Raw genomic sequence first — 16,231 nt, forward strand, 5'->3', positions numbered from 1 at the left:
ACAAAAAAGTATAGTCGAATCCAGGCAAGGAATTAAGAGCATTAATAATATTTGTACAACATTTTGATTTGATGCATTTACTGTATGCTTGCGACACATCATGCTACTGCGGATCTCTGCAATAACCTAAAACAGAAAAAAATGAAGTTTCAATATTAAAAGCGTGCATTCATTTCATAAAAAAAGCCGAAGGAATTATGCTAGTTTATATGGAAAAGTCACAAAGATAAAGTAGTAAATATAGAAAATAATATGTTTATGAAAAACGAAGTTCTAGTTTCACCAAGAACATGGCAAACATAGATCATAGGCTTTCTTTTTCCCTTGATCAAATTGCTTCGCGTTGTATTTTACTTGACTTTGTTTAGACTTTGTATGCCTTTGATAGTCCTTTTGAAATTTAACCCAGAAAATTACTTTCAACACAAGGGGATCTATACATTTTGCTTCCGTTTATACACACCTAGTTCTCCGAGTGGAATATCATAAACACCCCTTCCTTTACATATTAATGGTGAGCTACATGGGCACCCAAATACCAGTTGGTCAGGTGGCTGTGATGCAGAACCATATCTAACGTAACATCCTAAAGTGACAGGTTTGTAAATGTATATGACTAATTCGGATAAATGTATATTTCTGTCTGTTCGTAAACAATTTTAAATGAAAAAAAAATAAATGAAAACCATTTCTCTTTGTGTTTGTTATTTCCCTCATAAAAGAATAAAGGAAAACTAAATATAATTTTGGGGTGCTTTCGATAATGTTACGATAATCTTTGCAAAAAAAGAAAAAAAAAAAAGAAACTTTGACATTCTATAAACACAGCAATACATAATTACTACTTTTTTTATGTTTTAATGCCAGTACATTGCAGATTGGTACCAAACTGTTTGTGCTAATAACCGCCTAATTAGTTTTGGGTGTATTCAGTACTTAATGAAAAGAATCGATTAATTTGGTTTTCTAAATTCCCTGAACTAAGCTATATAAAAGAAAGTTTTCTGGACGATTCTTCAATATAGAATTGTTAAGACATTTTATATATTGTATGAAAAATTACATACTAGTATTTAAAATCAAATGCTTTGTATCTATACAGAAATTATTTTCATACATAGCACATTACCTGATTTTTCAGTCCCAAGTGGTTGACAGTATCCTTTGGGTTGGTCAACATACCTCTTTCCTATAGGTCTAACAATACTGATACAACATTCATTTCCAGAACAGTCTGCTGGTGTATTACAAGGTGGTGGATTTGCCAGCTATTAAAACATTAAAATATTAAAAATTATCCATATTAATAAAATATAGTTTACAACATATATTTGCAATTAGGTTTGATTTAAAAACATTCTGTAGTGGAAGCCTTATTATCAAACTCGATTTGATCAAATTCCATTCAATAACTTATTAAAGTCTCACGTTATGTACAAAGATGAATACATGTACATAATACATAACATATTTTTTACTCTACAATACAAAATCCACACAAAAAAGAAACTTTATAGCCCTTAAAACTATATAAGATACATAAAATATATGTCCCACAGTAATAAAACTATCAGGTATATTGATGAATGTGACTTATTAATTATGTTGAAAATACAATCTAGATACTTATCATTTGAATTTCACTGCTCATATTTTTTTGAAAATATCATACTCACCACTATCATAAAACAAACAGCAAATATGTAAAGAAAAGTATTGAGCTCCATAACAATAAAACGTGACTTTGTCTATAACATAGTACAACAGATAAGAAAGGTCAGTTGACATAAATAAATGTTCCTGTCTATGGACAAGGCGTTCGTAATTAAGTTCCAACAACAATAGTAGAAGATGTGTCACGATTGCCAATAACACAACTTTCAATAAAAACCAAAGGGTCATCGTGGTCAATAATTAGTAATTTTCACACTGCATAGTGAGATATAAAAGGTCCCAGAATTACAAATGTGAAACAATTCAAACGAGAAACATGAGAAAACCAGCTGATAAAACGAAATCAAATATGGGACTATTCAACCATCGAGAAGATATATTTTTCAAGTTCGTAGTGTATCAGCTATTTGCTATTTTGTCACTCGTGTAATGGAAATACAACGGGTCATTTCTAGCCAGATATAGTAGTGTTCACCGATGAAGTCAAAAAATCGAATGCGAAACAAGTTGTAACAAATTGTTTGACCGATATGATGTGAATGTGTCAACTGACAAATGATCTAATATCTTTATAAACTTAAATAATTGTATTTTCTGTAAACGATTTTAATTGTTTTCGGAGTTCGGTATTTTTGGTATGTTGCTTTTTTTTTTAAATATCTGAGCCAAAACTTTGACTAAATGTGATAAATTAAAGCACCTTGTTCTTTCAAAATAGTTTTGATTAGTATACTTTTATTGCAGTTTCAGTCCTCCTTTCAAAATATTTACTACTCCCGGTTGAAACATATTTACTGAGTGGATTTACATGTGCAGATGCATGCATATCAGTGGCATATTTATCTCGTCGATCTACTTAGTTTCGCTCCCTTTAAAGTACATGCAATTCAACTTGATTTTTATCTTCTATGTGGAATTATAACAATTGAATAACTACTGTTGCCTCGAATTCAGCTTGGGCTTCATATTTCATGTGACTGAGTTTGTTTTAACATATCTTCGTAACATGATGAGCATCGCTAATAAATATCTAGAAAAAGGACATGTTTGTTCAGCAATAATACAGAAAGGAATTTCCACCACATATTCTTTTCATAACATGGATTATAATCTGTCTGCTACAAATGCAAGGACTTTTTTCCTTAATGTTCCCAAATCATGACACACGCGTAGTTGTTTCCAAACATGACATAATATTTCAATCTAGAAAGCCTTGAAGATTCTTTCATCAATGACAAACCTACATTTTGTTAGAACATTCCAATACCGCCTATTAGTATTTTACAAACACCTCTAACATTAAATAAACCCAACTAGCTTGATTACAACGGTAACAAAGGCTACTGTTTGTTAGTTTTACAGTTGTTTTAAATGTCGGAACTGGTGGAAGAAGAACAATAAATTGATTTGTACGCTTCAGAAACAAAAGGTTTAAAGAGCAGATAGGATTACAAAATAAGCTGATAGATCGGTAGTTTAATTAACTGGAATTTCATGGCTGGTTTGAATGATAAAGTGGAATCTGAATTTTAAACCGTAAAAGAAGAACATGTATGTTTCTGTCCATTGTAATAATCACATACAGTGCTTCAAAATCAACGAGAGCTTAAATAAGTGCAACCTAATTTCTTTGTTTTCATTTCTTGTTAATGTTGACACTATGATTTGAAGATATATTAATTAACCCTCCCCCCATTATCACAAATTTGTTCACTTAATTTTGATGTTAAATCGTTTTTTTCTTTTTCTCTATAACACAAGAATAGGCATGCACAATACTTAACCTTGCTGGTCAAGACACACTGTTGTTAACAGTGAGAGAGACTTCACAGACCATTAAAAAAGAAATCTAAACAATTATAAAATAATGGGTGATTGGAAAAAATCCCTCGATAATTTTCAATTTTTACCAAATTCATCTGGCCTAAATGTGGATTTTGAAACACGCGGAGGCCGTTTTGAAAAAAAACGTCAAGCGGAAAACTATTTCTTACGTTACAGGAGACCAACAGGAAGAAACACACCATGTTCGGTGCTTGTAATTTCAAACAAACTATTGTGCCAACATCTTTTCATTAAAATAAATTATTAACAAAAAAAAAGATTTAAAATATGTGTACGGCATGCTGCTTTGAAGCATTTATTGTATGTTTGCGACACATCATGCTACTGCGGATCTGTACAATAACCTAAAACAGAAAGAAAGATTTATTGCCATGCGTTTTACTTATTTCATAAAACAACCTACAATGAATTACTGTAAACCAACTTATTTTCGCGGATACTTTATTTCGCGTTTTACCCTTTCTAGACCACTTCGCGGGTATTTAATTTCGCGATTTTCTGATGTACTTGATGAAGTTTAATAAGGAATATTGGAAATTTTACATATTCGCGACGATTTAAATTCGCGTTATTTTTCTACTCGCGAAAGTCGCGAAAATAAATCGCTCGCGAAAATAAGTTGGTTTACAGTATGCTAGTTTATGAGGAAAAATGCACAATGATAAAGTAGTTAATATCGTAAATAATTTGTTAATGGAAAGGATGGTATATTCTTATCTAGAACATGTCACGTATTGACCATATGCTTTTATCATTCCCTAGGTGAAAATGCTTTAACCTTTGCATATATTTGACCATTTGATATATTGACAGTCCTTTGAATATTATCCAGAAACATGCTGTCACCTAATGGTGATCTGTACATTATACTTATAAATATACCTACCCAATTCGCCAAGTGGAACATCATAAAAACCCCTTCCTTTACATATTAATGGTGAGCTACATGGACATCCAAATACTAGTTGATCAGGTGGCTGTGATGCCGAACCATATCTAACATAACATCCTACAGTGACATGAAATATTCGGCTTAATCAACAGTTTAAAATTTAAAAGAAAACAGATACATGTTATTGTATGTATTTGATCGTGTTAAATTTTGGGAAAGTGAAACAAATTGTTACCGGGTACATCAATATTTATATCACGATAATAAAATATCTAAAGCTATTGACTTTAACAAGGCCATGTTTCATTGCAGTTAGATGCTATAATTTTCTACAAATAACCACCCGACGCCTACTAGTATACACCAAACTAAATAAAAAAAGTTAAGGAAAAGTCAGAATAGATTTATTGTTATATAAATTCCCAGAATCAAACTGTTTTTGAGAAATTTCTCTTTAATTTACTGTAAAATGACTTGAGCGTGTAGGTGAATGTAATATCTTTGACTGGCTTGCTAGCTATCTGAAGCATGAAGTCATTATTAGGTTCTTCAATAAACGGGATTTGAAAAAAAGTTTTTTTTATTGTGTACCTAAGTAGCTTATTCAAAATAAAATATTTTTGTTTGTATACAAAAATTATATACCAACATAGTATATTACTGGATTTTTTAGTCCCAAGTGCCTGACAGCGTCCTTGAATCCTAAGGTCAAGAAATCTCTTTCCTAAAGGTCTAATTAAATTGATACAACATTCATTGGCAGCACAGTCTTTAGGTGAATTACATGGTGTTGAATCCGCCAGCTGTTATGTCATAATATCAAAATAAGGAGATGAGTTACGATTGCCATTGAGATAATTTTCCACCAAAATTGAAATTAAGTGGATGTATGCACTTATATGTAACCGTAGATCGGTCATTAGCAATGAGAAACACCATTACCAAAGTCTTTAAAAACAGTTGTTATTATCCTTACTATTTATAGATGTAGTTTTACATTGTATCTTTTTAATTTGGAATAACATTTGTATGTGACTCGTCGAAAAATTTATTATAAACTGGGATATTATCAAATTCAATATTTTTATAAAGTCTCACCTTTTGTGCAAAGATAAATAAATTATTGATTTAATATTTTTTTACAGCAAAACACTAAAGTTAATCAATACAGTAATATGAGTGCCGATAGAAGCAAAACAAAATACATTAAAATATATATAGATATAGGAAGATGTGGTGTGAGTGCCAATGAGACAACTCTCCATACAAATAACAATTTAAAAAGTAAACCATTATAGGTTAAAGTACGGCCTTCAACACGGAGCCTTAGCTCACACCGAACAACAAGCTATAAAGGGCCCCAAAATTACTAGTGTAAAACCATTCAAACGGGAAAACCAACGGTCTAATCTATATAAACAAAACGAGAAACGAGAAACACGTATATATTACATAAACAAACGACAACTACTGTACATCAGATTCCTGACTTAGGACAGGTGCAAATATTTGCAGCGGGATTAAACGTTTTAATGGATCCAAACCTTCTCCCTTTTTCTGAAACAATAGCATAACATCACAACAAAGAAAAAAAAAAAAAAAAAAAAAAAAAAAAAAAAAAAAACATACGATAAAATATCAATTGGCAGACTTAACTCAATCAAAAAACGTATGATTAAACAATGAACGAATAAATTTGATCTGCGATATCTGAATACAAATGCACAGTTAATTAAATATTAGAGACAAACATTCATAACAATAAAGATATAAACATGTGAAAGCTCTCTCACAGGCAAACAACCAATAACTGAAATATATAAGGGCATACACTACAAGCACGGGGACACATTTTACTGCATCCACACAGCACGAGTAACAAACCCTGCAGTAAATAGATATATATGCACAGTAATAAAATTATCAGGTCCTTTTACAATTGTGACTGATTTTTTTTTTTTTTTTTTTTGACATATAAACGTTTTATTCCTAAATATTTCCTGTGTACAATTACCTTAGTCGTACAGGATCAGGCTAAGGGTCCCTGTTTACAAATTGAAACCATCTATCCAGGGGAAATAGAAGGCAATAAAAAAAGTAGTCCACTTTTAACCTTGGATTTACATCTGGTTGATTGTGACTGATTAATTTTGTGGAATAAATTATATACAAATATTTTTTACAGTAAAACACAAAAACAAGCATTACAGAGACTACAGAAATACGATGGACGATAAAAGCTATATAAGATACATTAGAATAGATATACACAGTAATAAAACTATCAGGTCTTTTTTTACAATTGTGACTGATTAATTTTGTCGAATATAAAATCTTAACATGAACTGGTACCTATGCATTTTATTTTAGTGCTTACTTTATATGAAATTTTGAAAATTAAACTTACCACTGTCAAAACAAATACAGCAAAAATACAATTAAAAGTTTTAAGCTCCATAACAATAAAACGAGATTTGGTCTATAACGTAGAAAAGCAGATAAGAAAGATCAGTTGGGACAAATAAATTTTATTGACAATAGACATGGCGTTCACAAGTACGTTCCAATAACAAGGTTACACGATGTAGTATGTCTATCAATAAAGACCAAAGGACGCCGGTGTGAAGGTGAACCGTACGGCCTTTAACAATGAGCAAAACATATACAACATAGTACCGGCATTACAAATGTGAAACAATTAATACAATTAACACGTTAAAACCAACTAATTAAATGTTAAAACAATAATCGAAAACCAATATCGGAAACATCAACAAACGAGAAATATATTTTTGAAGTTAGAAATGTGTCAGGCATTTCCCACTTTTCATTACTAATTCATTTTTTTAACGTTTATACCATTAGTATCTTCTATGCGTTTCAACGGATTATGATTTCGTTTTATTTACACTCGTGGCTGCAGTATTTTGCCTTGGAGAACGTGAAGCTCGAATCTTTGACATCTTTTGCATACACGATGATTATCTTTAGCTTTGACAACAATTGTTTGACATGGCGTTCTTAATTTGTACAAGTAAAACACTTATACATATCGTACATAACATATGTGCAATAGCTAAAGAAGCCTATGAAAAATAAGTAAATAATATACATGTCTAATTTCCACTTTTTTTGTTTCTTTAAAGTAGGTAAATTTTATCAAACTAACCAGACATTGGAATATTTAAAAGCAACAATGCTAGTATCCTACTATCCTATTATGAAATATCTACGGTCTCCATGTGGTTGTTTTTAACCTATCATATTCGTAGAAATGTAAAGGAGATAAGATAAATAGATAAATACGACATATTCATCACACATTATATTTATAATTACTCTAAATAACAGCACAACAATGTTAATTATGCAAAGCGGAAGCGAATTGTTTGTTTTTCCCTCGCCTGGATTCTAACTATTGTGATATTGGGACAACCATGCCGACACAATGTCCAGCGCTCTATACCACACGGCTACCTAGACTAAACTGCCTGCCTAGTGTTTCTATTCATAGTCAGTTAAAACTAGACCTGTCAAGGTTTTGTCAATTTTATCAAAGTAATCGAACTTTTCAGCGCTAAGCGTTATTGTGTTTGTCAACTAAAGGTGGTACCTGACACTACAGGGAGATAACACTGTACAATGAATTTTATGAAAATTAAACGAGTCAAATTGATTTTAGTTAAGGTGTTGGGTACAACCTTAACCTCATTAATTAGCGCTAACTGTATTATACTTCCGGTTCCCCAATTTACAGGACCTATAATATTAATTTGTGTATTTGTTCTCGTCCTTAACGTGCCTGGGATATTTCTAGCTTGACGTAAAACAAACAATCATTTTATCATTCAATATAAAATTGAAAAATGCATTTGTATAAAATAGGGTATGATGAATTAGGCAAATCAGAAGAAATAAGAAGAAACTTAATATCTTTAAAGTCATATGAAACGAGTGACTGGTGAAAAATAATGTTTATCTAGTTCTTGAACCAATGCATGTATATATTATAAACTCAGTCTTCTGTGTACGATTAAATCATTTTTTACGCAAAAATATCGTATAATCGTTTTTTTTTCTCTCTGTCTGTTATAAATTGCAAATATGACCGCTCATCATTAATTGACGTGTTTTGAAGCCGTAGTTTACCGATTGTCACCCTATTAAAAACAATCAACAAAGAAGCATGGATATTGAGCACGTGTATAACATGAACAGTCAGATAATAGTTTATTTCAGTGACAGATCCATGCGTAATGCGATCACAGGATTTTTACGAGGGGGTCACGCTAAGGTCACTTTGAATGCGGAAAATATGTCGGCGAATTGCTTCCTGGAAGCAAGCAATTAAAAAAAGTAAACTTCTTCTAATGGGAACAAATGAAAAAAAATTCCTCAGAAAAAAGTATATGTACATAAGTTTAACATGTTTAATAATGACATCTATCCATTTTGTTATGCATATTTTTTTAATTTGAGGTTTCAATTGACTTTGATATAAAAATTGATAACAATAATCTAAAAACCCTGAAACGGATCTCAAATATGGAATACACTATTCTACCATCATAATGGTCGACTATACAAATGCCATTTAAAAAATGATAGTCTCAAAATTAAGAAATAATAAATGTTCAACATGTTGATTTGGTAAATTTATTTCATGTGTGCAACATATCATGCTACTACGGATCTGTACAATAACCTGAAAACAGAAAAAAAGGAAGTTTTAATATTCAAAGCGTGTACTTATTTTATATTAAAAAAAAAGACTGAAGGAATAATGCTAGTTATGAGGTGAGGTAAATGTACACAAATAAAGTTGAAATTATCAAAAATAATATGTGCCTGAAAAAAGAAGTTCTAGATTCATCAAGAACATAGCAAACATTGACCGTAGGCTTTCATTTTTCCCTTGAAAACATTTTATTAAATTTGAATTCGTGTATGCTTTGTATGCCTTTGGCAGTCTTCTTGAAATGTTACCCGAAAATTGGGATCTACACATTTCACTTCCATTCATAAGTATACACACCTAGTTCTCCAAGAGGCATATCATAAATACCTCTTCCTTTACATATTAATGGTGAGCTACATGGGCATCCAAATACCAGTTGAGCTGGTGGTTGTGATGCTGAACCATATCTAACGTAACATTCTAAAATGACATATTGTAAATGTACACAAAACATTCTAGTAAAATTACATTTTATTAATTTGCACCAACTTTTTTAAATTATAAAGTAAATGAATAAAACCTTGTTTCCTGTGTTGGCTTCTTCCTTGTATTTTCAAAAAAGGATAAAAAGGGAAACAAAATTGAATTTTTAATCTTTCGATACTGTTACTGATACTATTTACCGGGTTTGTAATAACATGAGCCACACGACAGGATCTGCTTACACCTGAGATCACCCCCAGTTTTTGGTGGGTTCATGTTGCTCAGTCTTTAATTTTCTATGTTGTTTCTTGTGTACTTTACTTGTCTGTTTGTCTTTTTCGTTTTTAGACATGGCGCTGTCAGTTTATTTTCGATTTATCAATGTGACTGTTCCTCTAGAATCTTTCATCCCTCTTTTACGCTAATCTTTGCCGAAAAAAAGATAAAAAGAATTAAATGATTTGAATACATTTATATTTATAATATTTTAAGGAAATGTATTTGCAACTGTTTAATGCAACTCCCAGTGCAATGCAGATTGATGACAAATTTTTTCACAACAGCAGCACCGTTGCTTTTGAGTGTGTTCAGAAGAAAATGAAATGTATCGATCTATTTGCTAAATTCTATGAATAAAACTTTCTGTAAAAACGTTTTCCATTATTTCACGTTCACGTTCAATTGCACCTATATGTCATCTATGTCTTCAATAAAGATTGATTGATTCTTTGGTGTATAACGTCACTTTCAACACGATTGAACTATTTCGTGGCGATCAGTTTTAATTGGTTGAGGAAGTCGGAGTTCCCGGAGAGAACAACCGACCTTCGGTTGGACAACTGACATTCCTAGTCAATTACGAATAGATTCGAGAGCCCCAGCCTGTCCAGTGTGGATCCCAACTCACAGCCTCAGTGTTAACTGGTTAGTTGTACAGTTGTTGAAATACTTAGACTACTAGGCAACCGAAGCCCCGGGTCTATTCAATAAAGGATTGCTGATATATTTATATATTTTTCGTAAAATTACATATTTAAAATCAAATGTTTTTGTTTGTATAGGTGTTATACCACTAACTCATAGTATTTCACATCCGGTTGCATACGAAAAAGGGTAGAAAAATATTTTTTGTTTTGAATTTGATAGTTGTAAGAATTTAATCCTACATTTCGTTGCATTGACAAAGGGGTAAAAAGTTTGATTGGTTATCTTCAAATGATGGTTAAGAGGTTATATACAATGACATGTTTTTAAAATTTTGTCTGTTTTACTGAATAGGATAAAACTTTACGCATACCAAGTATGTCTTTTATTACACAAATTATATATATATATATACAAACATATTATTTTACCTGATATTTCAGTTCCAAGTTGTTGACAGCGTCCTTGCATCCCAAGGTCAACAAATCTCTTTCCATCAGGTTTCATTAGATTGATACAGCATTCATTAGCAGCACAGTCTTTTGGCGAATTACATGGCGTTGGAACTGCCAGCTGTTATGAAATAATATTGAAAAAATCACAATAGATCAACGAGGCAAGATCTACTGTTTTGATTTTCACATGAGACCGATTTTTTGTGTTGAATTTAGGATCATCACGTCTATTGACACCTACTCAAGGAATTTCACTTCCTTTTTTATGAACGTTGTAACACAATACTCACAACTGCCAAAAAGCACACTGCAAATATGCAAAGAGAAGATTTGAGCTCCATAACAAATATGTCTATTATATAGAACAACAGATAAGAAAGGTCTGTTGACACAAATTACTGTTCTTGTCTATAAACATAGCGTTCACAATTACGTTCGAAATAAAGATTAGAAGATGTTGTATGAAGAACAGTGGTAATGATGTAACTATCAATAAAGATCAAAGGTCGTCGATGTGAAGGTCACAGTACGGTCTTCAACAATGAGAAATATCCATACCGCATAGTAAGCCATAAAAGGTCCCGACACTACATATATACTGACTGACCTTAAAAACGCAACCCTCATTTTGTATATATTATTTTTAACAAATCATGTTTGATCCTCATACACCTACTAATATGAGGCCATACTTCTTTCTCTTTAGAAGAAATCAACATCTGACTCACCTGTGATTATTGAACATACAAGATTATTGAAGTCGAACAAATTTCATTATCACTGAACTAGTATATATATTTGTTTAGGGGCCGGCTGAAGGACGCCTCCGGGTACGGGAATTTCTCACTGCATTGAAGACCTGTTGGTGACCTTCTGCTGTTGTCTGCTCTATGGTCGGGTTGTTGTCTCGGTGACACATTCCCCATTTCCATTCTCAATTTTATTCTGAAAGCGAAATTTGGAACCCGTAAAAGATTTTGTCAGTTTTGTTTTCTTTGTGAAACAGTTCTTTCCATCCTTGGCCACACTTAAATCAGTTGAAAAATGATGCATCTCTATATTGCCTGCCATAACTGTTTCCCATAAACCGAACTGCCAAAGAATCGACGGCAGAAAAACCTTTAAAGTTCTAAGGTTTCAACCGCATAATTGCCAAACCCAATTGTTATGGGTGGAACAACGGCAAAATCAGAAGGTGTAAATAAAGGCAACAGTAGTATACCGCTGTTCAAACTCATAAATCCATGGACAAAAAAAACAAAATCGGGATAACAAACTAAAACTGAGGGAAACGCATAAATATAAGAGGAGAACAACGACACAACACTACAATGTAACACACACAGAAACGGACCAAGCATCAGACAAAATCCCACGAGAATAACAAATATAACATCAAAATCAAATACATGAATTAAGGATAGACAAGTACCGTGACACGTCTTATCGCAATGTCAATTTACACTCAAAAATAAGAGAAAGCAAACGACGCAACGTTAAATTGTAACACACACAGAAACGAACTATAATATAACAATGGCCATATTCCTGACTTTGTAAGACATTTTTAAAGGAAAACATGGTGGGTTGAACCTGGTTTTGTGGTATGCCTCGCACTTTAATGGCAATATTAAATATAACATTGAAATGACAACTTAATATTACAGGACTACAATACAAATAAATAGGAGAACGTATTAGACAAAGAAACACATGATTAATGAATAACAAAAAGCATCAGGTTTAAAATTTAATACGCCAAAAACGCGCCTCGTCCACACAAGACTCACCAGTGACGCCCAGATATAAAAGATCGAAAGCGTAAAAAGTACAAATTTGTAGAGCAGTTGAAAAAGTTTGTGTCAAATACGGCTAAGTTTTTATGCTTGGGATAGAACAGAACCCAAAACATGCCAAACAGAATTGGTAGACCTTTCTGACAATGATTTACATGCAGTCGTTGCTTTTGACGGTGACACGTTCATTGGTAAGGGGAAAACCAGGGTTTCAGTGTAAACCATATGATATGAACATACATGGTATAGACGTCGCGCAAGATACTGGTGACAATTTGAAGGTGATTCGAGAAAAATCGGCGAAAAGGCTAACTGTCCGTTTAGGACGCAACAATTTGCAGAATCGCTAAATAATTTTCGTTACCCAATCTAATGGCAACAAAATATCTGTTTTTCATGATATTTTTTTCACGAATAGGTTTCAATTTGAAGCGCTAAATTTTATGAAATAGGCAATTTTGCCGTGTAATGCGTAACATTGAACATTGAGATCTCCAAACATTTTTGAGAATGAAATATGGATTGAGTAGCCAAAGGTAGTTCTCATTTGGAAGGAATTAAGAACCATATGTAAAGTTTTGAATTACATAATTTTACTTACATATATGACGTCATAGCAACTTTTTGATCTTGTAATGGTGACAAATAATCTAGACTCCAACTGCAAACTTTGAAGATCAAATTCATATACTGAAGGTAATTTTAAAAGGATATCGTTTATATTTATAATTTATAAATTACAAACATTTCTGTTTAAATTGGTACCAAACTTTTTGAGTTTACTTGTTTTAAAAAAAAACTATTGAAAAAATTTAAAATCAGAAAAAATGTCCCGTATCATCTGAAATCCAAACAAATATTCCATTTTGACGATTTCGGGATCTACGATGTATCGCGATTAAATCAGAAGAAAAATACTGATACAGATTTCAAAAATTACAACAAATACTGAACATGATAATATAAATACTGGCTGTTTTTATATTTTATCCTTTTCGCAAATAAAGAAAAGAAAAATCAGAAAAAATGTCCAATGAGACAAAAAACGTCGAAAAATAATGAAACGTCATATTTCACACAGAGTCAATACGCAAAAGAAATTATAAGAAGAACTTGTAAAGAATCGATCTCCAAACATGAAACGATATGGGCATGTTTTTGCCTTAGGGAGCTTCCATTTGATTTTTAAGGGGGGGGGGGGGCTAGAATGAAATTTGAAAAAGAGGGAGGACAGGGGTTTTGAGTGTAAAAAAAAGGCAGACAGGAGTTTCGAGTAAAAAAATAATGAATAAGAATGGAAACGGGGAATATGTCAAAGAGATAACAACCCGACCAAAACGTAGAAAACAGCTCAAGGCCACCAATGGGTCTTCAACATGCGAGAAATCCCGCACCCAGGGGAGGTCTTGAGTAGGCCCCGAAATCCTAATGTATACTAGATCAAGAAAATGGACGCCACTCTTCACTTCGAAACACAGAGATGAACTAAAAGTAAAAAAATATAAAAGACTAACAAAAGCTATAGGTACCTGACTTAGGACAGGCGCGAACTGCGGTGGGGTTAAAAGGGCAGGATGAGCAGTTGGCAAACAAACCCAGGATAAACTTGTAAAAAAAGGCAGGACCAAATATAGTGAAAATAAAAAGGCAGGACCGAGATAACAACTAAAAAAAATGCCGGACAAAATTTTTCATCCTAGCACCCCCCCCCCCCCCGCATTAAAATCAAATGGTTGCTCCCTTAATGAAATAAAAATATTATTCTATATTAAAATTCGTAAAAAATTATTTGACTTTAGGAAGTTCTGGAACAATCTAAAAGAAGAGTTACCATATTAGATAATTTTCGTAGACAAAACAAGAGGCACCAATCCCTTCAAACAACCGAAATGATCTCTGGTGTTTCAGGAGAATGATTAGTTCCAAAAAAATAAAACACGAGACAAAAAAGACTCATATTTAATTATTGAATGTATTTATAAACCAACAATCAATTAAAATAATCGGACTTAAAAAAATCAGACCAAAATTTTGTGTACATTCAAATATAAATATGCTTTCAGAAATATGAATAACAGAAAAAAAAGTAAACTTTCGGCTAAGGAAATACTTATTAGGAACAGAGAACGAAAAAGGCTTCAGAAAAATGAAACGAGTAGAAAATCTTATGGAAAGTTGTACAAGAATAAAGAGAGCGAGACAAAAACATATAGTCAAACGATTAATGCAAGAAAAAAGAGAGAACAAAGGGAGAAATCTAAGAAAATAAATGAAAGAAAACTGAAAAATAAAATGAATGTCCGTAAACACAGAGGTAAAAAAAAATGTAGAACTTTCATCAATGTCACTTGTTGTACCAGAAGGTTCAAATGTTTTCAAAAACAGAATGGAAAAGGCCAGAGCCCTAAGAAAATTTAAAGAAGGTTTACCAAAATCTCCATCTAAACGATGCGCAGTTATATCGACTTATTTGGCCCGCAGATCCCCTCGATCGCCAACAATAGCTAATCTGAAACATTTAGTTTCGCCAGTTGAAATGGCCGTCGTTGCAGATATTCAAGAAATAATAAAATCTACAAAATTAAAGCGATCTAAGAATGCACGTTCGGTAATGAATTCTGTTACTGCATCAATCAGCGGGGAAAATTTAGCAAACTCGAGAGGTAAAATTAAACTGTGTAAAAATTTAGGTTTGCCAGCAAGAAGGGTTGCTGGAGGCCAGCGTATTAGGTCTAGAATTCTTAAAAGTGAATCGTCTGCATGGGCTCTTACGCAACAGAAAACAAGAAAAGATTCCATTTCAGAAGAAACAAAGAAAACAGTTTATAACTTTTGGCTCTCTGATGGCATATCACACCCGACCGGCAACAAATCCGATATCAAAAGAGAACGATTGGGACCAAACTTATATACTTCGCATATGACACACGTGCTGGAAAAAACACAAACTGATGCGTATTTAGATTTTGTCGCCAAATATCCGGAAATTAAAATTGGACAAAGAGCATTTGAGAAACTTCGACCGTTTTTCGTAAGACCTGCATCTGAAAAAGATAGAAATACATGCTGTTGTAGATATCACGTGGAAGCAAACCTTGTTTTCAAAGCATGTATGAAGTTCAGAAAATCGTGTGACAGGGAAACCGATTCGCAAGAAAGTGACTATCCCGTATTTGAGAAAATGTCAGACCTTATACATATTACGCTATGTCCAAAAGTAAATGGATTTTATAGAAAAAATTGTCTTGACCGAAAATGTAGCCTTTGCGGAGTTGGTAATTTCAAACTTTCACCCAACGAATCACAGTCGTCTTCAACTGTTGAATGGCAAAAATATGAATATATAACTGAAAAAAGCCAAGAAGTGCATTATTTAAAAGAAGGGTATTTCGATATGTGGACTCAATTGATAGACACAATTCCAAAATATTTAAGCCGATCCAGCAAAATAGACAAATACATCATGTTTTTACTAGTACATGTA

At 32.6% G+C, this 16,231-nt stretch overlaps 2 protein-coding genes across 3 annotated transcripts; both read right to left on the reverse strand.

The window, feature by feature from the left end:
- Positions 1–61: 61 nt before the first annotated feature.
- On the reverse strand, positions 62–7,186 carry LOC143075594 (uncharacterized). 2 transcript variants are annotated; one of them, XM_076251060.1, is made up of 5 exons: positions 6,819–7,186; positions 5,083–5,214; positions 1,130–1,139; positions 464–586; positions 62–126 (listed from the first exon to the last, which is right to left on the reverse strand). In XM_076251060.1, exons 1-5 carry the CDS (start codon positions 6,867–6,869, stop codon positions 104–106), a joined length of 339 nt encoding a protein of 112 aa, XP_076107175.1. In that variant the 5' UTR covers positions 6,870–7,186; the 3' UTR covers positions 62–103. The 2 variants fall into 2 exon arrangements, with proteins under 2 accessions (XP_076107175.1, XP_076107176.1); XM_076251061.1 differs by lacking the exons at positions 5,083–5,214; positions 6,819–7,186 and adding an exon at positions 1,677–2,189 and having other exon boundaries at positions 1,130–1,268.
- Positions 7,187–9,053: 1,867 nt separating this feature from the next.
- On the reverse strand, positions 9,054–11,346 carry LOC143074437 (uncharacterized). The gene is made up of 4 exons (XM_076249895.1): positions 11,242–11,346; positions 10,928–11,069; positions 9,447–9,569; positions 9,054–9,116 (listed from the first exon to the last, which is right to left on the reverse strand). The coding sequence occupies exons 1-4, from the start codon at positions 11,290–11,292 to the stop codon at positions 9,097–9,099; spliced, it is 336 nt and encodes a 111-aa protein (XP_076106010.1). The 5' UTR covers positions 11,293–11,346; the 3' UTR covers positions 9,054–9,096.
- Positions 11,347–16,231: the final 4,885 nt, after the last annotated feature.

The sequence above is a fragment of the Mytilus galloprovincialis genome, chromosome 5 (assembly GCF_965363235.1).
Source record: "Mytilus galloprovincialis chromosome 5, xbMytGall1.hap1.1, whole genome shotgun sequence".
NCBI classification, from domain to species: Eukaryota; Metazoa; Mollusca; class Bivalvia; order Mytilida; family Mytilidae; genus Mytilus; species Mytilus galloprovincialis.

Bases quoted from the DNA above. Each gene is read 5' to 3' on its own strand.
- LOC143075594 (XM_076251060.1), bottom strand. From the start codon at position 6,869: ATGGAGCTTAAAACTTTTAATTGTATTTTTGCTGTATTTGTTTTGACA. The intron at 5,215-6,818 runs GTAAGTTTAATT...ATGACATAACAG, and splicing joins CTGTATTTGTTTTGACAGTG to CTGGCGGATTCAACACCATG. The intron at 127-463 runs GTGTGTATAAAC...TTTCTGTTTTAG, and splicing joins TATTCCACTCGGAGAACTAG to GTTATTGCAGAGATCCGCAG.
- LOC143074437 (XM_076249895.1), bottom strand. From the start codon at position 11,292: ATGGAGCTCAAATCTTCTCTTTGCATATTTGCAGTGTGCTTTTTGGCA. The intron at 11,070-11,241 runs GTGAGTATTGTG...ATTTCATAACAG, and splicing joins CAGTGTGCTTTTTGGCAGTT to CTGGCAGTTCCAACGCCATG. The intron at 9,117-9,446 runs GTGTGTATACTT...TTCTGTTTTCAG, and splicing joins TATGCCTCTTGGAGAACTAG to GTTATTGTACAGATCCGTAG.